The 25,027-nt window shown below is 44.1% G+C and overlaps 1 protein-coding gene across 1 annotated transcript; it reads right to left on the bottom strand.

Moving 5' to 3' along the window:
• Window positions 1–4,787: 4,787 nt before the first annotated feature.
• On the bottom strand, window positions 4,788–20,543 carry LOC137257513 (uncharacterized). The gene is made up of 2 exons (XM_067794840.1): window positions 19,797–20,543; window positions 4,788–5,333 (listed from the first exon to the last, which is right to left on the bottom strand). The coding sequence occupies exons 1-2, from the start codon at window positions 20,541–20,543 to the stop codon at window positions 4,788–4,790; spliced, it is 1,293 nt and encodes a 430-aa protein (XP_067650941.1).
• Between the last annotated feature and the right edge of the window lie 4,484 nt (window positions 20,544–25,027).

Raw genomic sequence — 25,027 nt, 5'->3', positions numbered from 1 at the left:
ATATACTTCCGGGAGTAATTACGTCTTTACCTTGTAAAACATACATATCAGACCTTCATCATCAGAGAACATGCACTATATGTCACAAGAACGTTAGCCTCACACCTTTATGAGTTATTGGAAAAAAATCAAGATGTGTTAGAAGATATAAGTTTACATGAAAGGTGAACAACACAGCTCTATGCAAATCACGAAAAAAAAAACTAAAATGCATTCACATTTATGTGAAATGGATCTTTTTCAGAAGACACAAATTGTCCTATTTTCGACCGTGCTGATACAAACCGATAACAGTGATTTAGATGTCCAAAGGTAAGGATGAAATAAGATTCTGGTTTTCGACAAAGATATACCCTTTTAAAGTCACCGTTGCTTAATTATTAAAAAAAACACCTGTTGTAGAGTGTGTAAAACTGCAAAATAAGCATTTCTACTGTTTCAGTCTTTTTAACCATTTTCTGCTGATTTGCATTTGTGAAAACAGATAGAACGTATCTTTGACATTGTGAAACAAGGGTTTAGGAACATTTAAAAGTAATCTTTGTTAACACTTTTGCTTGCAAAGTTACATTTTTCCACTGTATGTTTACACATTATCAATCGCGAAAGCGTAACAATATTCAAGCAGTATCTGCATCAGTTTGACCTGTAGAATGATTCTGTAGTGTATATAGAGAGACTAGAATGCGTACTATCTAAACCTACAGCTTTGCAACCTATCGAGATAACACGAAAAAATGACTTGCTACGCCCTTGACTCCGATACCATGTAATCTGGTTTTGGATCCTTATTTTTCATGCTTAGCCTTGAGCTTAAAGCCTTCATTTGTCACGCCGAAGGACCGGGTTCTATTCTCAAGTGGGTATTATGCATGAAGCCCATTTCTGGTGTCCCCGCCCTTTTATTGCTGGAATATTGCTAACAGTGGCGTAGAACTAAATTCACTCACTCACTCCAGAGCCACGGATGTTCCTTTTTAACGACCGATGAGGTAGTATGTTTCTACTGATACAAAATCCCAGACTTCCAAAGGTACCTGAGAACGTGACGATTGTGTTGGTTCAGGTGAGTGTGTACTGTTGTGTCATACGTGAATGTTGTCATTCATGTTAAGCTTTGCTTCGTTGGCGCTGTACGGCGTAGATGTGTATACAGTAGTTAGTGGCACAGTTTGATACTGATCTAACAGTACTTTCCAAGGACATGTGGTGCCGGGGAGAATACTCAAGTGGGTCGCCTTAACCCTCCCCCACTCCCCCTCCATTATCCACAATAATCAGCTGCGTCACAGCTCTACAACTGCAATGTATGTCAAGAATGCTGTGATTTGTTCAGCGCGGCTTCACATAGTATCTACTGAGGACCCCAGACCTGACTACATCTGACCAAAACTTATTGCATTTTGTCTTTCACTCCAATGATTCTACTAAAATGTTTAAAAGAAGTTCAGAAGCGTGGCGAGAAATTAAACAACTAAACGTCCTTTGACAACAACACGCAAGTTAACAATATTTATTTTATGAAAAGCAACAAACCCAATACCAATACGCCAACGCTTCTGAATGTTAACAAAAATTGAAACTGGCCCAAGTACACTAAAGAGTATAACAGGTTGTTAACAACTAAAGTTAACCGCTGATACCTTGGTGTGAACACGTTAACTGCCCCTGATCGCAACATCCAACATTCATGCGAGCTAACTATAACTTGTAAACACTTAAAGTGAACAATTTCTGATACCTACATCTATATCAGTTAACAATATCTAATACATATATGTATACAAGCTCGCCCTCTGAAACCTACATACAAGCTTATAACCGCTGATACCTTGGTGTGAACACGTTAACTGCCCCTGATCGCAACATCCAACATTCATGCAAGCTAACTATAACTTGTAAACACTTAAAGTGAACAATTTCTGATACCTACATCTATATCAGTTAACAATATCTAATACATATATGTATACAAGCTCGCCCTCTGAAACCTACATACAAGCTTATAACCCCTGATACCTTGGTGTGAACACGTTAACTGCCCCTGATCGCAACATCCAACATTCATGCAAGCTAACTATAACTTGTATACACTTAAAGTGAACAATTTCTGATACCTACATCTATATAAGTTCACAATATCTAATACATATATGTATACAAGCTCGCCCTCTGAAACCTACATACAAGCTTATAACCGCTGATACCTTGGTGTGAACACGTTAACTGCCCCTGATCGCAACATCCAACATTCATGCAAGCTAACTATAACTTGTAAACACTTAAAGTGAACAATTTCTGATACCTACATCTATATCAGTTAACAATATCTAATACATATATGTATACAAGCTCGCCCTCTGAAACCTACATACAAGCTTATAACCCCTGATACCTTGGTGTGAACACGTTAACTGCCCCTGATCGCAACATCCAACATTCATGCAAGCTAACTATAACTTGTATACACTTAAAGTGAACAATTTCTGATACCTACATCTATATAAGTTCACAATATCTAATACATATATGTATACAAGCTCGCCCTCTGAAACCTACATACAAGCTTATAACCCCTGATACCTTGGTGTGAACACGTTAACTGCCCCTGATCGCAACATCCAACATTCATGCAAGCTAACTATAACTTGTATACACTTAAAGTGAACAATTTCTGATACCTACATCTATATCAGTTAACAATATCTAATACATATATGTATACAAGCTCGCCCTCTGAAACCTACATACAAGCTTATAACCGCTGATACCTTGGTGTGAACACGTTAACTGCCCCTGATCGCAACATCCAACATTCATGCAAGCTAACTATAACTTGTATACACTTAAAGTGAACAATTTCTGATACCTACATCTATATCAGTTCACAATATCTAATACATATATGTATACAAGCTCGCCCTCTGAAACCTACATACAAGCTTATAACCCCTGATACCTTGGTGTGAACACGTTAACTGCCCCTGATCGCAACATCCAACATTCATGCAAGCTAACTATAACTTGTATACACTTAAAGTGAACAATTTCTGATACCTACATCTATATCAGTTAACAATATCTAATACATATATGTATACAAGCTCGCCCTCTGAAACCTACATACAAGCTTATAACCGCTGATACCTTGGTGTGAACACGTTAACTGCCCCTGATCGCAACATCCAACATTCATGCGAGCTAACTATAACTTGTAAACACTTAAAGTGAACAATTTCTGATACCTACATCTATATCAGTTAACAATATCTAATACATATATGTATACAAGCTCGCCCTCTGAAACCTACATACAAGCTTATAACCGCTGATACCTTGGTGTGAACACGTTAACTGCCCCTGATCGCAACATCCAACATTCATGCGAGCTAACTATAACTTGTAAACACTTAAAGTGAACAATTTCTGATACCTACATCTATATCAGTTCACAATATCTAATACATATATGTATACAAGCTCGCCCTCTGAAACCTACATACAAGCTTATAACCGCTGATACCTTGGTGTGAACACGTTAACTGCCCCTGATCGCAACATCCAACATTCATGCAAGCTAACTATAACTTGTATACACTTAAAGTGAACAATTTCTGATACCTACATCTATATCAGTTAACAATATCTAATACATATATGTATACAAACTCGCCCTCTGAAACCTACATACAAGCTTATAACCCCTGATACCTTGGTGTGAACACGTTAACTGCCCCTGATCGCAACATCCAACATTCATGCGAGCTAACTATAACTTGTAAACACTTAAAGTGAACAATTTCTGATACCTACATCTATATCAGTTCACAATATCTAATACATATATGTATACAAGCTCGCCCTCTGAAACCTACATACAAGCTTATAACCGCTGATACCTTGGTGTGAACACGTTAACTGCCCCTGATCGCAACATCCAACATTCATGCGAGCTAACTATAACTTGTAAACACTTAAAGTGAACAATTTCTGATACCTACATCTATATCAGTTCACAATATCTAATACATATATGTATACAAGCTCGCCCTCTGAAACCTACATACAAGCTTATAACCGCTGATACCTTGGTGTGAACACGTTAACTGCCCCTGATCGCAACATCCAACATTCATGCGAGCTAACTATAACTTGTAAACACTTAAAGTGAACAATTTCTGATACCTACATCTATATCAGTTAACAATATCTAATACATATATGTATACAAGCTCGCCCTCTGAAACCTACATACAAGCTTATAACCGCTGATACCTTGGTGTGAACACGTTAACTGCCCCTGATCGCAACATCCAACATTCATGCAAGCTAACTATAACTTGTAAACACTTAAAGTGAACAATTTCTGATACCTACATCTATATCAGTTAACAATATCTAATACATATATGTATACAAGCTCGCCCTCTGAAACCTACATACAAGCTTATAACCCCTGATACCTACGTATACACAAGCTAACAATGCCTGATGAATATACAGAAGTTCCCTCCCATTACGACTACTCTCCAACTGGACTACTCATTAAATACACAAACTTAATGGACGACTGATTTCTAATTACTACCTGTCACCCCTATCATGCGACTCTTGGATCAGTTCATTTTCAACAAAAATATAAACACACGTGTAATCTCATGTTTATTTTACATACAACACATTACACATTTATCACACATTTATCACATAGCGCATTTAATTTGTCGCATAGCCAAAATAGTCATCACTGAATGTTGCTAGGTACAGGTATATCATGTGCACAGTGTTCAGTCTAATTTCAGCAATCTTCCTGCAGCGTCCACGAACTCCAAGGGTGTCTTCTGGTTGTTCTGCAGCTGGGTCTTCAGGTTTTGCAGACGAGTGTCCAGTTGAACATACTTCCTCTTCCTGGGTGGAGGGTTGGCACCATGCATCATCTGAGCAAGCAGTCTTCTGTTTGAGGATTCCAAGGACTTGATGGTGGAGATGAAACTGAAGATGTTGGGATGACAGCGCTGCACAGTTTGGTTCAGGTGATGGTGCCAACCCTCTAGGTGGTTGTTTGTTCTCGGCCCTTCAGTGTTGTTGTGGTTCCAGACAGCAATGGGGAATCTAGCACCGAAGTCCACCCAGTTGTTCACGATGTAGTCTTTAAACTGCTCGCACTTGGCATGACCAATAGGGCCGTCATTCATGCAGTCCACCCACACATCTTGGACATTCCCTGCAGGCAACAGTGCCAGTGCAGCAGCACGGCGAACCAAACGTCCAACTTCAGGGTTGTCCTTATAGGCACGTACAAGTTCCAAGTCCTGCACCTTTCTCCAGACACACTGGGAGTAGTGGAAATAACAACAGTAGTATAGGGAATAGGGGTTTTGGCTCACTTTCAAGAAATGTCTCTACAAAGCCTTATTTAGTAAATAAGGCTTTGGTTGGGACCTTAGCTCTTGCTACTATTACCCCTACTACAAAAAGGTTGGGTGTCTATGAAACAGTTTACCGTGTATTGGTTGGAGGTAACACTGTGCCGTACGGTACGATCAATAATTCGTCTCTTACAAAACCCCTACCCGGCCCACCCCTCAAGTAGTACAAGTTAGGTTCGTCGGCTTTCATATCCACTTTATCTATGTTGTAAGTTTTGACTGACCATATAGGATCGGTGGCTCGCTTACGGCTATCGCCCTCGTGTTCCCCCGGCTGGTATAGATACCTCACTAGGGCCCTATCTGGTATCTGTTTCTCCTTCCCACGCAATGGAGCAGCCGACTCTGCAACTATTGATTTTAGTTTGATAGCGTCTGCCGGTTTCTTACCGGTGAGACGGGTGACTTCATGGTTGATTGCCAACACCACCTTAGGTAACCTCGTGACCCATTCAGTCGATCGTTTTCCAGGGGTGACCATCTCCCTAGCATACTGATGGCCGAACAAGCGCTCAGCCAAAGTCCTATTAAATCTCTCAACTATGGCTTGGCTGCGATGGGCTCCGGCCGTGCCACGCCTGACCTTTGTATCGTGTTTGGCTAGCAGTTGTGACACGGCACCCATGAACTCCCGTCCGGGGTCAACTTGCAGCTCTGTTGGCCACGTCAGCGGGCTGCGTTTGTATATGCGTTCGAATCCTCTGGCTACCTGGACCGAATCTTTCGTGGTCAAGGGTTCGGCTTCCTTGTAACGACTGGCTACGTCCACTACGGTTAAGGCATACTTGTACCTCTTGTCGTGGGGTAGGAATAGTAGGTCTGCCTGGTGAACGCTATTAGGCATGTTAATACCGAACCTCCTTCTAGGCACGTAGCGTGGTGCCGGCAAATAGATCTGCCACAGGGCTTGTTTTTCAAGCCACGCTTTGGCTTCCTCCGGGGATACTCGCGCTATTTTAGCTAGCTTATCTACTGCGCTAGCTCCTTTCCAGTACCCACGCGGGCTGTAGTAAATAGCCTCAAATTTTTTCATGTCCATACGCGTATGTGTTTATCCCATCAATAGCTATCCAACGTTTAGTGTCCATAGGCGACAGGGACGTCTTGTTTATAGTCAGTCCGTATATCTTATGTCCATCACTTCTAAGTGTGTTCATTTTATGCCTAAAGGTACGGGTCTTGAACAGGGCTTCCTTGAATCTGGCGTATTTGATGTGTTGTTTTACCACATACTTCTTAACCCCCTTAGCCTTCCGGATCTCACTATTGTCGGCTTTCAGTATGGAGTACATCTTAGGTCTCAAACCTATGTACTCGGCTATGGGCGTGCCAGCACACTCGTCCTTCATCTTACCTAGGACCTTTTTATTTACTGTACTGTGTATGGCATGGGTCTTAGGGTAGTCGCTGGTGTCGTATAAATCGAGGTGTTTTTTCATGTCCTCGTACACGTCCTCGGTTCGAATCTCCATCAGCAGGGAATCCGTGTCAGTGTACAGCACTTCACACCTGTCACCGTACTGTTTCTTGAGCTCGTTGTAGTAAAAGTCGTACATCAGGTGTTTGGATAAATCGAGGATGCTCATCCCCACGTAAACAGGCCGGTTGAATTTTATGTGGCTTTTCTTCATGTGTAGGGCAACCAGGTTGTCTGTGAATATCTTACTACGGTTGAATGCCGGACTGGCTATCAATCTCCTGAGCTTGTCTTCCTCACTCGACCGAACCAGCTTCACGGTCACGCGTTTCCTCAGGTTCTCCATAGTCTTACCAAACACCGAGTTGTTCATGAGCTTGTAGAGATTTTTCTCAAAATCACTGGTGGCTTTTTTTCGTAGGTCTGTGTTCATTCTGATGTAGGGCTCCATCCATGGGCTCTGGTCGAACATGAGCACCCTATGTATTTTGGTCAGCCTCATACCCAACGACAGGTACAGCTGTAGGTTGCGATAGTGAACGATGTACTTGGTCTTATTCATTAAGTTAGGCACGAGTTTTTCAACGTCTGTCACACGACCACCTGACAAGTTATGTTGGTACTCGGACATCCAGTCTGGGTTAACCCTCATACGTTCGGGGGCCAGGGGGTAGCTGTTGTGCGATGTGTGTAATTCCTTGGGGTACTCTAAGTCAACCTCGAGGATATACCCTTTGTTCGAATCTGGTGCAACCCCCATAACATCAACGTGGGGTACCCATTCGAATCCCCCTGTAGGTAGATACTGGCTCATGGCCCAGCCGTACAGGTTGTTTGCGTCTAGGTAGAGAATGTGATTGGTTGGTTTGCTAGGATCGTAACCTTTCACGTATTGATTATTTGCTTTCGCGTATCGTTTGGATGCCATGGAAATCCCACCTCGCAAGCCTTTCTCAATGAATAGGTGCATGTCGTAATCTGTGAGCAATTCCAAATTAACTCCGGTCTTTTTAAGCAAGGCGTCCCACGACAGACCTGGGCTGGTGTAATACCATGCGGGGTCGAGTTTATACTGCTTGAAACATGTCTGCCTAAACGTTTCAAACACGTCGGCTAACAGCAGTACATCTGTCCTCAAGTACAGGTCGTGATAATCACCCAGGTTCTTACAACCCAGTTTATTCCATACGTTAGTCGCGTGCGAGTAATCATCTCGTGAGACGGACGCCTCATTCAGCTTGCTATAAAAGCAGTCAATAGGGGGTAGTCTGGTCTCGGTGAACATGGCCCAACTATCCATGTACTCATAGGGGTACACACCCTTCCTCATAAGCAGGGGTCTAGTCTCGGCGTCTGTGTATCGATCGGTGATAGGGAAGGTATTGTTGGCCTTGACCAGACTGTCGAGTGACGACAGGAGGAACTGAAACGAGTCAATGAACCTAAGTCCGTTTAAGCTGAAGGAGATGTATCTCTCCATGTTGTTGGGGATGCACGTTATATTACCATCGATTTTCGCGATGGCCTGCATGATCAAGTGTGAGTCGTACCCTCTCAAGTTGTGAAAGACAACGGGGATGTTTATTGTCTTAGGGTTGATTTTAAGCTTGAGGTTGCACGCGTTGTGAGCGGCGCCTCTATACTTACCAGTTATGGGACAGTGATCTCTCACCGAATCACCGTTAAGTGGTGATTCACACACGTGACAGTTAGTGCTACTAGCGTGGGCTAGCCTGTCGACTCGGGTCAGACGCATGGGAGCGATTTTATACAATGCATTCCTAATAATTTTTTCTTCCTCCTGCAAACACTTTAGAAACCTTTCAGCCGCGTCAGGCCCCCTATATACTACCGGAGCTTTCGTTTCCCCGTCACAACGGACGACAATGTATCCAAACGAACAGGCTTTATGCTCTTGTGTCTTGTGGGTGATGGGAGCCTCGCCGGCGGCACCACTGGGGGTATCCCCCACAACTAAGGCTTCGAAGTCGGCGTATGTGATATAAGGCACAGACATTTGGTTCTTGTGGTTACAGAATTTTAGGATATTATCACCTTCCTTAGGCATGTCGACTCGTATGGCCGTCTGCCCCACACCTTGACAATCATCCCGGTGGGATTCTAATAAATCAGCTCGGGTGAAGCCATGTAGACATCGTTCACAGAAGTGGGTCTTTCCTTTGTATGCTGATTGGTCATACAACAGCCTGCTAAAGTGTTTTATCCATGTGTAGTGATACTTGTCACCTCGCTGGATCATGAATATATTGATAACTTGGCGATCCTTCACCGGGCTGACCCTGTGTACTATTGTTGTGTTACCTTCGTGCCCAAAAACATTTATAGCCAGATTATTCTGTTTTTCTACTTTAGTGATCTGGGATATGGGGGTGGGTTCATCTATACCATCCCAATTGAGTCCATCATCTTGGGGATAGCTAGAAAGCCTATCTGAATTAGCGCCAGCTGGAAATAAGGCTGACTTGATAGCTAACCTCAGGCAATCGTTTCCTCTATTCTTAACGTTTACTATGGCATGTTTGTTCCTATAGTAGGGAGGCAAGGCTAGGTATGACCCGCCTCTGAACGGCACGTAGTTAGCTATGTCTAGATAGACATTATCGATTTTATCTACAGCCCACCCGGACCCTAAGTGTGTGTAGCGTTCTAGGTATTCTCGTATCTGCTGAAAACTGGTATCGACTGATGCGTCAATGGTCTCTGTATGTGTGACGACCTCTTGTTGACCTCGGAAGTAAGGCTGAACATACTCAGTGGCCCCTGTGGGGCCCCCAACCTGCTTATCGAGCGACATTTTCACTGTGATCTGAAACTTGATACTTCCTAGGTTATTTAGTTCCTGGTTGACCTTATCAGCTATCAGAGGCTTGATATCTGTAATGTCTATGTTTCTATCAACGTGCATGCGCCAACCTCTCAAATAGTTGCCTACAGCGCGCTCAGTGCGCACGAACTGTAGGTCAATAGCTCTATTCTGTCGTAATAATTCTAAAAGCTGTGGTTTTCTCATACGGGAATACCCGCCTAAACCCAAATCGTGTGCCTCGACTTTCAGTTGTTTTACAGTGGGAGGTTTTGCTACGGGGGCATGTGATAACAATGCGGTTAACCCGGCTCTCCCCAGGTTTGAATAACCCGTGTATCCAAGCTGTTTTGCTTGAGCTTTTAATTGTTTTACTGTAGGAGGGACTTCTAAACCTAGTAATCTCAACAATGCTGACTTCCGCATTCTAGAATACCCGATCACACCTCTCTGTTTTGCGACCCGCTTGAGCTCGCTTACAGTAGACATCGTGTTTACACCTAAGAGAACCAATGTCTAATTGGTTCACAGTAAGGGGAGGTAACCCTTTCACGCACTGGAGTCTATCTTGAGCAGTCGCCTACGTTCTTTTATGTAGCCTTTTTTATTCTCGTAGATGAGTTGATGTCTGACTACGTTCGCTCCGTGAGCTTTACATAGACAGTAGTGTCCTTTAACCCCGATACCACACACAGAACACGTGTAGTTAGGACTTCCCATATGGAAACAACAGAACCCCTGATTCCTGCATTTCCTACCACAGGCCTCGGTCTTCCCCATAAGTATGTATTCGCATCGGTATGGAGCGGGTCTCATGTTTACTTATATAGATATTTTAATTTAATTGCTTCGCAACCAACGCAGTAGCTGCTATACCCAACACTATGAAGCCCAGTTCACGATTCATTTGTCCCTTGGATGGTGTGTAGTACTGAGTGAGTGTGGGTTTATTGAGCGGTTCCAATTGTTTACCAGTTAGTAGATAGTATTCTTTCATTGCTTCATCGACATCGTAGAATGTTTTAATGGCATGGTTTTCACGCTTGAGTTGTTCGTTAATAAAATCGATCCTCTGGAGGCGTTTTTTAGCGTACTCAGCCTGTGCTCTTTGTAATTTCTCAGTAGCGAGATCGTGCCGCTTCCTTTCTTCCTGTATTTCAGCCGCGTGATCATCTCGTAGTTTCGAGAAGAGGAAATTACTCCCGGAAAATGCCAGGGCATTCACTAACGCCCCACCGACAATCATAGCTATCGTGGCCATCCCTATATTTATTTCATTATATTATCAGGTATTATTCCTTGTTTTACTAGGATGTCTTTTGTGGCCATCGCCATACCAAGTTTCATTATGAGCATACCCATATCCTGCAGGTTGAAATCTAGCTTGATAGTTGGTTGTTTAAGCACCATTTTAGTCAACCGAGCGTACCCTACGGCTAGACTGGCGACCACTGTGGCGTGGTATGCGTCGTTGACGAACGTTTTCCCCTCAGACATTATGTATATGATATAAAATATTAAAATTATAACATGATATGCGGGTCAATAGTGGGGGATACCCCCACACCCCCACTGTTGGGGGTTACCTCACTGTTGGGTGGTGGCTCACTTTGGGAGGGTACCCCCACGTATAACCATGTTATAACCACGGCAGCAGTTACGCCTACAGCCAACAACAGTCGGGGGTTGGTCACTTTATGTTGGTTACACCACCGTTTTTTACCGGCAGCTACTCTCTTAGGATTCTTCTGCCTGGTTACTGTGGGGGGTACCCCCACTGAAGGGGTTTCCACCGTCACCTCGGGACTCACTGTTGGGGGTGGGGTCTCCTCCATCACTGTGTCCACTGGGGTTTCCTGTGCAGCATCCATCTATACTATTATTATTATTCTTTCTCTCAAATTGACAATGTTTTGCCGTGATAATCGCCGCCGTCACTGGAGCCAACAACATACCATATTTGTGGTACAGCCCGCAGCTGATAGAGCTCACGGCGTGTTCGATAAAAGGGTCTTTCTCGAGGTCTTCCCACAGGTAAAGTCGGCGCTCTGGTGGAATGGGAAAGAAGTATGACACAATACCGGTGTATATCTGGGTCATAGCCGATCCTATTGTCTTTGTCATTTCTGCTCCGAGCCGGGACTCGTATCTATCGATTTCTTCGGCTGACATTTTGTGAATTTTATCCGGAGTGTAGTCTCCAAAGTAATGTTTGGCTTTGCCGCCAACAGCCAACGCCACCAGTTTGTCTCGCTTGGGGGAATCCCCCACACCCCCACTGGGGGAACCCTCCACAGATAATTGTTCGAGCAATTCCTCACACTCCATCTTATAATATAACAAGTAAGATTTAGTTTTAACTATATAATACCCGATACAGACAAAACACAGAGAAATGAAGGTTAAGTTGCACACGACAAATACTTCAAATATCATAGCTATATACTTAGCTTTGCTTAGCTTTGCTTAGCTTTGCTTAGCTTTGCTTAGCTTTGCTTAGCTTTAACATACTATATATGCTACTGGTTGGTCGGTTTTTAGAACGAGCTTAGCGTGTTTAGTTTCAGCGAGCTGTTTCTTCACCCGTTCCCGTTCTAATTTACTCATCACATCGTTCTCTCTCAAACACTCCTCGAACGAATCCCTGTCCTTGCAGTCAAATAAGGCCACCCATCGCGTCTGCTCCCTGAGGTCTTTCAACACCGAGTTGAACTTCTGCGTTAGCACCCAGACGCTGTGATTTGCATGCCGGCCGGAGAAGGCCAGGTACGATAGCATGTCTCTCTTTTTTGTTATCTCGCGATTAGCGCTGCAGTCGTCCAGTATAAACAGCGTCGGTTCCCCTTTAAATTTCTCGTGAAGAGCTTTCAACCAGTCCTGCAGACGTGTTCCAGGGTCGATTTTGTGTACGTCCGGGTCCGTCATCACCCAAGGTCGCGCGTACGTTTTATTCATGCTCAGAGTAGGGCACATGATAACGATGTTATCGAACACATCCTTGTAGTAACTCTCCAACATATCCAACACGAAAACGGTCTTCCCATAGCCAGTCTGCCCGCACACTATGGCGCAGTGTGGGTCAGTGGGTAGTTGTGGGTACCCCCGGGGTGTGTGGGGGTCTCCCCCACTAGTAGATGGCTTGCACGAATCTCCCATTGTCTATATTAAGTTGCGCGTCCATAATAACGTACAGATATAATTTCAACTTACCAGCGGGTTGAGCCTTCTTAGTAATCTGGATGGTTATCCCTTCGCTGCCGTTATCTATACGGCGCCCGCTACCGTGCAGTTTATCATCATCCGTGGATCGCATGTCCAACCATAGGGCGTACTTGGTGGTCAGGTATTCACCGATCTGCACGGAGCCGAGGTCCAGGTCCTTTGTTATGTAATCCCCCACTGGTAGCTTTTTTATCTCATCCCACTGCTGGTGTGGTCTCATACCATGACTGAACAGCTGGTTGGGCACGCCCTCGATGATAACTTCCACCTTTTCAATCTCGGGGTTGAAAAACTTCTCGCTGTCCCTCCGGAATGGATCGTAATACTCCACGGGGACGACCAGGATACCTTTCATCGATCGCGCCGCCACGTTCAGGTTGATATTCCACACAGTGTCGCTCTTATCTCGCACGACTGATCTATGCCTCAGTACGCGATCGTACAGGATAGCCATCTTCCCAGAGTACTGGCTTCGAACCTGCCTGGCCAGCTCCGGGCTAGTGACCATGTCGAACTCCAGAGAGATGTTGTCTATGGCATAACTGGCCTCGTCACCGTTCGGCGTACGCACTACTTTGCTATAGTCGTTAAACGTGAGCTCGTATTCGAGCCTATCACCCAGCGCGGCCTGGTAAAACGGCGCGTGTCCCGTGAGCAACTCGAAGTCGAGCGGCACGCAGAATCGATTTCCGTATGCTCGAGCGATGGCCTTTTCACCGTCCGATAGCTTGTCTTGCTGGTCTTGCGTGAAGACATACCCTATGCGCGCCCGGGTTGATTTGCTGATACCCTGGTACACATCATTGACTCGTTCTCCCTCGCTTTTCCAGAGATCCCTGTAGCAGTGAAACACGTCGCTGTCGTCGATGCTCAGCACCTCGTTACCGCTGATCTTGACGGTCGTTTTCTTGATGATAGCTCGACCCATGTTCCGCACTAGCTCGCGTTTGTCGTTGTCGGAGGTCAACGTGATATTGAACGCCAGTCGAACAGTGCCTGGTACAATGAGGTCATTCTCACCAAGGTTTGGAAATCTAACCAGCAGAGTTTGATTCTGGTCTATCTTGCTGGGATTGTTGGTGATGGTCACCGACTGGCGCACGGCTCTGGCTCCTAATGGCTCTCTCAATCTTCTGAAAGGATCTAATTTTCTGCCGTACATTGTTATATAAAAGAAATATATTTTTAATACTAATGGATGAAGACATAGATATGACGGAGATGCCGGGCGCTAGTGCCCAGGCATTCGATGATGAGCAGGAGACCTCATTTACTAGTTCACCATTGAACCAAGAACTCTTGGAAACAACGGTAAATGATTATTACGAAAGTTTAAGAAGAGATAAAAACTACGTTGAACCACAGGGTCGATACCATAAGAATTTTTTTATTGATACAAAGGGTGTTCTACGCCTTAAGTCTGACCCAGGGGTTGACCTCTTTAACAAGAGCAATAAAAAACCACTGGCCTTGTCAACTCTAGCCAGCCGCCATGGTGTCGAATTTATCCGTAAAAATCTAAACATGAATGATTACGGTGGTGCAATACCTAAGGCCGTTGTTGAAGATCTGCAAGCTACCAGATCCCACCTCACCACTAGAGATGAAATGACACCACAGCGTGCTACAGAAGCCTCGGACAGCATAGAAAAACTGTTGAGCACCTACTGGGACAAACCGTTACCGGGGTTTGACTTTCCGGTAAGGGAACTGCACGGCTTAGACGAAGCCGTGAAACGCGTGCGTGGAGAACTCGTGAACAACATGGGGAAACTGAACGAAATCGACGAGCACATCGCTAAGGAAAAAACCAAACTCAACGAAACTGAAAACGATGATATGAAGCGTCGTATCAATGAACGACTACGCGATTTAGAAGACGAGAGACGTACACGATTGGAAGCAGCTTCCTCGAATCGTGAACAGCTTCGATCCCAGATCAGTCGCATTCGGGAAACAATCGATAGAATACTGAATGAGGATACAACTTTAGCCAACAGGATTCGGATATTGTTCCGGGAGCAAGGGATCACCATCGTCAGCATTCTAACTGCATTGGGTTTCATCATATCAACCCTGGTGGTGTCACTGGTGGGAGGAACCCCTGTGGGGCCTGCCGGCGGCGGGGGAACTCCAAGTGGCGGTGGTGTTAAAGACTGGATAAAAAAACTCGGGGAAGGCCTAGCTAAACTGGCTGGTAAAGCCGCCGAAGCCCTTCCCGGCATCCTGGGTAGCATCGTCTCGTGGTTGTTGAGCGCTCTGTCTAAAACTGCCATGTGGCTCAGTCAAAACCTGTGGGCAGCCATCGTCGCCGTGGCGGGTCTGGTGTACGTAGCGGCTAAGAAATCTTTAACCAAATAAGCCCCAAAGTTACCCCACCAACCACTAGGGCTGTTTTATTATCAATATGCTGCTGATAGGGGGGTACCCCCACATGAATATGGGGGTGTGGTGTTGGTTGAATTTTAGGCTCCGGAGGTGGCGCCACTATACCCTTTTCACGTGGTGGGATGTGTGGGATATAGGGGGTGTTAATATCGGGGTTGATACCCAACTTTTGGTCCGCCGTGGCTATGACTATTTTGTTGTTATAACCCACCACTTTTTTTATTCTCAGTTGCATATCACTCGGAGCCATGTACAACCCCACGCCGAATACGTAATTGACTTTCGATCTGGCGTATTCTAACACGTTTTGGTAACGGTCGATGGCCCTCGGGAGATCAACTGGAGAATTGATAGCATCCTCAACGTTGGAAACGAACTGTGTCTGAGCGTCGTAAGCAGTTCCCTTACCGAGGATGTTGGAACGCGTCATCGACTGCGCACCCAACAGCGCCCACACGTACGTTCGAATCGAGTCGTTCAAGCGTATTGTACCAGCACGAGTGAATCCTTTCGATGTTTTTGAAATCATTTTAGTCCAGGCTGTGGCTGCATCAGGATTGGTTTGTTTTATACAGCTGACATGGATCTTTTCATTCGTTGTGGGGCCTGTAAATGTATGACGGTTTGGGTTGTATGAACCATCTTTAGAACCGGCATAATATGTTCCGGACCTGTAGAAGTACACGAGAACTATACCGAGACCATGGTTCACACCAGGAAGGCGAAAGTCTTTATTCGTTGGAATCTCAAACTCACCACAAATACGTTCATAAGCGCGTCTATCATAGGGGTTATTCGTCATACTCCACGCTTGGGGAAGAGGAGCACTTATTTCCTTCAATATTCGTCTCGTTTGATAATAAATATGAAACAAAATAACCGCCTTACTCAGTTCGTCTATACCGTAGTCTGGTGTCACAACCGACCCTGTCGTCGCACACCACACAGCAAAGTTGAGTTGGTTCTGCCAAAACTGCATTGGGTTTTGATTCCAGTTTACCACCGCCTGCGCGTTATTAACGGACACGACATATTTTTCAAAGATATTAATAAAGGTTGTTTTAAACCCCGTACCATCTGCATTCACCACGATTTTCAAGTGTGCTAAATCCATATTATAATATATAAATTATATATTATAATATGTACATAACACTTCCAGGGATAACGAGCGGTGAGGCCGTTCAGCTGACGCACGCGATCGATAACACGTCAGGTCAACTCGAAGTCGCACTCTGCGATATCACCTACCTACCGCAATGGACTAACATCAACGCCAGCAACAATAAGCTGTTCGTCAGTGGAACTCGCAGCCAGATAACTGACGGCTACTACAGCGTGTGCTCTCTAAACGACGAGGTCTTCAAACCCCTGGGAGCCGAACTCAAGATGAACGACTCAAACGGTACAGTGGTGTTAATCAACAATGGAAGAACCTCCTTGAGGCTCGGCCGACCATTAGCTAGGATACTCGGTATGTCTCCTGACGAGATAAAACCAACAACAACCGTCACAGGCACGAAGTTACCCGACCTAGTACCGTACCGAGAGCTGTACATTCATCTCGATCAGGTGAGCACAACGTACAACATTCAAGGAGGTCACCCTTCCACTATACTGAGAGCAGTGCCGGTGAAAACTGAGAAATACAACGACGGTAGAACCGAGTCGTTTTCACCACGGCAGTATAAGAGATTAACCCAGGGCAACATACCTGAGCTGACAATATCGGTGTTAGATATAAATCATAATCCTGTAAATATAGGATACCTCAGCTTAACGCTTCATGTAAAATGACCAGCGCCCAAGGTCCCGGAGTGAAAAAATGCGTCAATATCGGGATCTCCGACCTCGGAGACACGCGCGGTTTCGACGCTCCCGGAGTAGATGGTAAATCGTACGCCTTGCAACTGAAAAACAACATTTACAAACGCGTTGAAATCCCCTCCGGTGGAACCCTAAGTGATATGATAGATACCACAAGAGCAACAGTCAACACTAAGTACGCCCTTGTCAACACCGGTGATAATAATTGGATAATATACCCATCGTTCGGTGGTAAACTGTTCGACTTAGACGATGTTGAGAGCACTACCGTCGCCCAAAACAAACCATATATGCTCGTCTTCACCGAAGATAACAAGTGGGTGTTGTTACCCGATAACGACGACTGGTTTCTCAATATTAGACTCGTCTCCCCTTACGTGTTTACGGATAACAAAGACAACCACCTAAACAAAGTCGTGAACAATGGAACCCTGCTCGTGGCTTATGTCCCAACTCAGAGACGTAGCGTAGTCGTCAGCCCAGTCAACACTATGGCAGCCCACATGCTATCGAGTAAACCGGCCATACAAAACGTGACATTGCAGTTGGTGTCTGAATTCGAAGGCGTGGTCAAGATACTAGAGAGTCTACCGGCAAACTCAACACTGATCATCAAAGTCTACCTAGGGGAACCATCGGGGAATGATGTCGAGATCGTGAAGGGAATCAAACTCGGGTGGGTGAAACGACACCAGTATCAAGTTTGCAACGTTTACGTGCGGGTGGGTGTTGGAGCCGACACCAGTATGGAGGGGGTCAACGTGATCGTGGAAAACAAGATATCACTAACCAAGATCTTCCTGCCTGACAACATACACTTCATGGGTATGAAGTTAACCCCTGAATTATTATCAAAAAACCAGTTGGAAATTATATCGTAATAGTATAATAATGACCAGTCATCGTCCCAACACTACGCTTAACGACCTAGGAGACACGGAGGGCTTCGATCAGCCTGGTGAGGAAGATGAATTATACATCCTGCACTTCAAAGACAACGTGTACAGACGGGTGTCGTTATCAGATTTAAAAGAGCCTAAATGGCTGCTCAACTTAACAATCACCTCACCTTATATCACATTAAAAGAAGAAAAGTGGGGGTACATCTCTAAGATTAGGAATAACGGTATCTGGCCCGGGGATTTCATTACGGAAAATAAAGCAACAGTCTCGATAGATTCTCGTATTGGAGAAAAAAGTGGGTTAAGTTCTGACACAGAAAGTAAATTAACATTTAGCAGTAAGTTTTTTTTACCCAAGGAGCATCTTGATCAAATAAACTACCTCTACACAATCATCATAGAAGTCGTCTTTACGTATTTTAACCAGGAAAACTCCTCGAAAGGACGCCAAATTTTACCCGGGTTGACAATACACTGGTATAACGAACACGTAGGTCAATATTGCCGTATTGTTATACAACGGAATAACCCGGGGGGTCCTATAAACCGCTTCATAAGCCTCCCTGGGGTTTTTATTACAACAGAAAAGTCTATTGGCTTCACACCTATTATCATTAATTATGATCTATCCCTTGTAGGCTTCAAATTCATTCGTGAAATATTAACTGAAACCCAATTAAAATATTTTTCAAAATATATATTATAGATGGGTCTGTACCCAGTCGTAGAGGAAGTAGCGAAGACGCTGGAAACCGTAGATGGGTTCCGCTTGAGGCAGTTATGTGATGTGAAACGTCAACTAGAACAAGACCGTGACACGCGGAAAGCACTATGTAAAAAATATAATAGAGCTTTCAATATTGTGGACGGGGCTGACACTACCCTTATGGCAACCAGCATGGGACTAGGGGCGGCAGGTGTTGGGTTGCTAGCTACCATCGTGGCTGCACCTATAGTGCTAGGTATTGAAATAACAGCTGGGGTGGCAGGGTTGGCAGGATTGGCGCTTAAGTTAGTATCACGCAGACTTAATCGTAAGGCATTGAAACACGACGAGATCAGGGTTCTGGCCGAAGCAAAGCTGAACACAGTGAGTGAGCGTATTTCCACGGCACTCTCTGATAGTAAGATCTCAGAAGAGGAGTTTCGTTCAATCCTCTCTGAACTCAAAAAATATAACGGAATGAAACAAGATATTCGATCCAAGTCTCGTAAGTCTGCTATCAGCGAGGACGAGAAAAAAAAGTACATAGAACAGGGGATACAAAAAGCCCAGCAAGCCTTTATTATGAACACCAAAGAGATCGTAGGCGGTTCACGTTAAACTGTTTCATCGATATAAACATGACATAGGCACAGACGTTAAGTAGTAGGGGGGAACACGAGGGCGATAGCCGTAAGCGAGCCACCGATCCTATATGGTCAGTCAAAACTTACAACATAGATAAAGTGGATATGAAAGCCGACGAACCTAACTTGTACTACTTGAGGGGTGGGCCGGGTAGGGGTTTTGTAAGAGAAGAATTATTGATCGTACCGTACGGCACAGTGTTACCTCCAACCAATACACGGTAAACTGTTTCATAGACACCCAACCTTTTTGTAGTAGGGGTAATAGTAGCAAGAGCTAAGGTCCCAACCAAAGCCTTATTTACTAAATAAGGCTTTGTAGAGACATTTCTTGAAAGTGAGCCAAAACCCCTATTCCCTATACTACTACAACCTCGGACTGCGGTGGTAGGAAACTCTGCGTGAATAGCCTGGTGCACAGGATACTCGAAGTCTACCTGGATGACGTCTGGGCTGAGGGGTCTTCCTACTCTGTCCTGGGTAACTTCTTTCAGTTGCTGGAACAAGCGAGTGTAAGTCTCTCGGCGACGGTCTGGTAAGAGGCAAAACATGAGGGGAAACATCTTGCCGCCGGCCATGGAGTGGATGACATACAGCTGGTGCCACAGTCCTGGACAAGAATAGAAAGTGCCATCCATATACAGAATGTTCGCTTGTTGGGCCATCTCAAGTGTTTCATCCGTCGCAAATACAAGAATCTTGTCTTCTCTGCCACTGTTAACTGCCAGGAATCGGCGACCGTCTTTGGTGTTAGCCCAGGAACCCTCTATGTTGACCGATGCTAGGTCCTTTGGAAGTGCAGGCGTTGTCTTGCGTCGGTGACGATACAGTCCAGACTTCACAGAGCACAGGGGCGGGACAGTGGCGGCAGCTTCTACAGGGATGTTGTTGATTTCGTCGTTGTAGATTTGTTGAATTGCAGTCGTTTCTTCACGGGAGCGCTTGCGGAGGTTGCTGATCAACTTCATTGATGTCTCATCTTCTGGTGGGTGGTTGTGTGCTCCTGTAACAGTACGAATGAATTCGCCAACTGTAGAGATGTTTCCTTTGCATCCAGTCTGAGCACATCTCCAGTAGACTGCAGTATCTCCAGTGCGGTTCAGCTTGTATCTATAGCTCTGATGTATAACCTGCCGGGCTCCTCTCTGTGATATCACAAACTCTGCTCTCTGAACATTCGCCATAGTTATAACATGAAATTTCCATTCCAATCTTATATAGTTAAGTTTTGAAAAACTGAGACGTTGAGACATTTAACTCTCTACTACCTCTTGCTACTACTCCTTTGTTTTGCATTGAAGCTTGTTTGTTTGTTTATACAAGAATACTTTGATCAGTTCTTTTAAGGATCATCACAAACACAACTTTAAAGATGCAATCAGATAAAACTAATGTTTGTATAAACAAATAGCTGATCAAACAAGTGAGGATTATCAATCCGTCCTGTTTCCTGGTTATTTAATTTTTTTTAAAAATGTTATGTTCTTTACTTAACTAAGTCAGTGGAATGAGTCCATTATTTTAAAGGGTGCCTAATTGAAATGAGTATTTCAACAGTAGTCGAGTTGGGAAGTAGTCCAGTTGGAGAGTAGTCGTATTGGGAGGACACCAACCTATTATACCATAATGCATGAAAGCTAACAACTATTTTTACACCGGCTGATAGCATCTGATACTGATTTAGTTTAGAAGGGCATAATATCATCAACACTGACTCCTTTCAGAGATGGGATGAGTTAAGATGGGCTTTATGTCGTGCATGAGAATATTTATTTCATTTGACTACCTGCATATGTATGTATGTGTGTCTGCTTGTACAAGCTTGTACTGCTTGTACTGGCCCAGATTTAAGCTGATTCTATAGTGCTAGCTCACTGTGATACCATGCCTCATTTAAGTATGAATACCCCACTCAGACACATTACACTGACTCCGAGCCGACCAGTACTTGTTGCACCCATCATGCCGAGCGCCAGGCAGGGACCAACAAGTGCTCATGTACACCACGGAGGCGTTCGATTTCGTTTAAAAGTGCATAACATAATCAATATTGTTCAAGCTTAACTTTATGCTTATACCAGTGAATTATTGATCTGGATACAGAGAATGAGACCCGTGAAGATCCCAGGTTAGAAACATGGTCTTCAGCAAACCATGCTTGTCGTAAGGGGCGAGTAAGGGGATCGGGTGTTCAGGCTCGCTGACGTTGCGTAGAACGATGCTCATGCTGTTGAGCACTAGATTGTCTGGTCAAGGCTCGACTATTTACAGACCGACGCCATGTAGCTGGAATATTACTGAGTGCGGCGTAAAACGTACTCACTCACAGATAAAGAGGTACATCTTGAGACTAATGCACAATATTAATATAGTCATTAACTTGAATCTGAATGTTTTCTTTATATGGTAGTAGTTTTGTGGTTGAATTGTAATGCTATACTTGTAAAGTCAAAAAATGGTGCTGGATTAAGCATATGGAGCGGCCATATCGCTTCACTTTCATAGGCCTTTCTCGGATGGGTAAAACTGAGTTTTAAACATCAGATAATCTGAGTGCATTCATCTAGGCAGCGTCAGTATAGGTAATGCATTTACTTCACAAACATGAATAGTGAACGTAGATCAATTCACTCCACGCAAAACCCTAACCTCCCCACCCCACTAACCCTCCCCTCGTCGTTCCATGTTATCAGTGTTCCTCCCACTGGGTAGGTATATAGAACATGTAACGATAAGACACAGTTGGGAAACAACTATTGCTTGTGTGTGGTCAACCCAGCATCAAGCTGACGATCGGAGGGTTGCACAAACCGTGTTGTCCGCCTGGTGAATAGAGCTGCCTGCAGCACGCCTCCGTGCAGAGCGTAGCGTTAAGCAGTATCAGTTGTATAAGGTGAGCTTCGTTAAAACAAATATCACTTGCATAACTCTCTTAAACGTAGATTCAAAGGGGGGGGGGGGGGGGGGGATGTAGTGCTCACTGTCACCGCTTGAAAAAAAGTAGGGCAAAGGAATCTTAATCGTAAATCTGTCGTATGATTGACACCTTTTGGTTTTTGTTTTCATACATAACACGTTTAATGTATTGCCAAACCACAAAAGCCTTCCTTCTTATTCCACTGTGTCAGCAGTTTCTAGACCTGTGTACATCACTCTAGTAGATCGCACCTTGTAGGGCGAGCGTTGCCAAGGGACAGTGACGAGGGGCAGAGATCGCCTGACATCGAGATTACGGAGTTTGTTTATTCGTTCAATAACAAATGGTCGTCAACAACGTCGATCATACATTATCATGTTTACAGTGGAACACACAACACATTTACTGTCTTATTTTATAGGTGTAGCTTGTATAGAATCCTGCCATGACTTAACATAAGTTATATGCAGACAAGGTTAGTCTTGCTTATAGTTATTGAATCAAAACCGTTTCCCTTACACCAAGCCCTTTCGGTTATGTAAAAACCCCAAATGAAGTAAATTAAGATTGACTAAAGTGCTGGATCTACCATATCTCACCAATTTTCGTTTTTCCTTTAATATAGCTATTTGTTTCTATGAAAATTATGTGTTTTAAGAGACTGGGCACCAGTCTACATACAAGCTGTTCACCCTAGTGTTGCAGCCATGCATGCGTTAGTTCCCGAATGACCTATTTCGGGTGCATGGTGTGTAACGAATGCAACAAAAGTTGTGGCTGTATGGGCCAGGTATGCAATCTAATGAGAAAACATGTACATCAGCGTCAACCATATTGAGACGTCAGATGATGTCGTAAGTGCTTTCCAACACGCAGATAAAGATCTATCAAAAGCTTGTCTCAGATACTTCAAAGAAGTGGTGTTGTTAACTATAATCTACAGCCAGGTGCTTTGTTGTTTTTCAGTTTTGTTGTTGATTAACGCCTCATACAGTCAGATGCACGTTGACAAGCAGTTGGGTTGAAGGCTGGGCTGTGGGTTGGTTCCGCATGAGGGGATGTTATGAATACATAACTTTGTCGGCACTCGTGCACATGCTCCTCGTTTGTTTCCTCGTAGCAAACAGTGGGCGATAGTTGATGACAGATTTTTCTACTTTTAAGACGAAAACTCTGCAAAAACTTCACAGAGTTGGTATGGTGTTTTGATTATGATAATCTTTTTATCGAGTATTTTATGTTTATTAGTTTTCGATTGCAATTCATTGGTCCGCTTTTGAACCAATTATACAAAAGCATCGACTAACCTTTGCTGTGCTGTCTCCACTCTTTCTCGCACACCTGGCTGTCCCTTTCTCAGCGCTCCTCCCTCGTAACAAATAGTGAACTATAACAGAATTCGTAAACGGGGCGGATTGCACATATGGTGAAAGTTGTATTGTGTTGAATTTGGTTTGTGTGCGTTTGTGTGGCACGTGTGAATGAGGAAACCTGCGTAATATCACATTGAAATCAGTTTGAGCATGACATTGTTCCATGGTCAATATCGCAATGTTGATGAAAATGATATTACTTGGAACTTTGTTTCACACCTTTTTATGATCACTTCTTTTATGCAAAAATGATATTATTAAAAAAAATATCATATGACGTCACAATGGTCATCACAACGGTCTGACGTAATCACATTGTCACTACAAAATTAAACTGACAAGACCCAACCTTAAAATATCTATAGAAATTTCCTTTTGTACGATTTCGGCCATGTAATCAGTACGTTATATTTTTAAGAAGTTCGTTGTAACGACAAAACATAGTATCAACAAACCTATAATTTCTTATCAAAGAGGGATTCGGTAGGGTAGCGTGGTTAAAGACTCTCTAACGTAATGTACTTGTGGTGCCTCCTTTCATATTGTGCTCTCCATATATTTAACATAAACAAGCTACCTGGCTTATTGGTCAGTCGATGGATTAAAGAGACACTCTCGTGTAGCGTCACGTCTGCATGAGATCACAGCGAAGTCACGTCGTGAGGTGTCACGCGGTATCTCTGTGTGACGTCGCACACCATTGTTCTGGCAACCTGAAGCCTGGGCTCTTCACAAGAAACCTTTCCCTTCACTTATAAAGTGAGACACTAGATAAAGAGTTTCATACGCATTTTTTTTTCATTCGTTCATGTGCTTATCAGAAAGTTCAAGTCGGAATCGTATTTCCTGGACATCAGGATTTCACAGACATCACAGTAAGTGCTAGGCTCACCATTGCAGCGTGGCAAACAACCGAGCTTCGGTTTTCGAAGTATGGTATATCCGGGTTATATTGCTACCGTTTGTCCAGGACGATGTAACAATCCGGAGTAAATGCGAATACTCTTACGTGTAGTCTATGACTATTTACACTGTTAACATCAAGAAAAGGTGCCCCATTGAGATACGAGATTCAGAATCAAAACATCAAAGTGGGTCAGTGGGTTTAGTTTTACGCCGCAATATTACAGCTATATGGCGGCGATCTGTGAATAATTGCGTCTGGACGAGACAATGCAGTGATTAATCTACGCCATAGCGATACGACATGTATCAACCAGGTCAGCTAGCTTGACCACCCGATGCCGTTAGTCGCCTCATTCGACAGTCATGGGTTACTGAAGATCAGTTCTAACCCGGATCTTCACGGGTCTAAACATCGGAGAAATCTAGATGTAATTCATGATACACTTTTGGATTACATACGTGGACGAAACAG

This window comes from Haliotis asinina, chromosome 12 (assembly GCF_037392515.1).
Source record: "Haliotis asinina isolate JCU_RB_2024 chromosome 12, JCU_Hal_asi_v2, whole genome shotgun sequence".
Classification (NCBI taxonomy): Eukaryota; Metazoa; Mollusca; class Gastropoda; order Lepetellida; family Haliotidae; genus Haliotis; species Haliotis asinina.
The sequence above is the reverse complement of the archived record's forward strand: the minus strand, read 5'-3'. Positions and strand labels throughout refer to the sequence as shown.

What these genes read in the sequence shown, in the direction of transcription:
- LOC137257513 (XM_067794840.1), bottom strand. Translation starts at nt 20,543, where the DNA reads ATGGCGAATGTTCAGAGAGCAGAGTTTGTGATATCACAGAGAGGAGCC. An exon ending in TCAGCCCAGACGTCATCCAG is followed by an intron (nt 5,334 to 19,796) that starts GTAGACTTCGAG and finishes CACTACTCCCAG; the next exon opens with TGTGTCTGGAGAAAGGTGCA.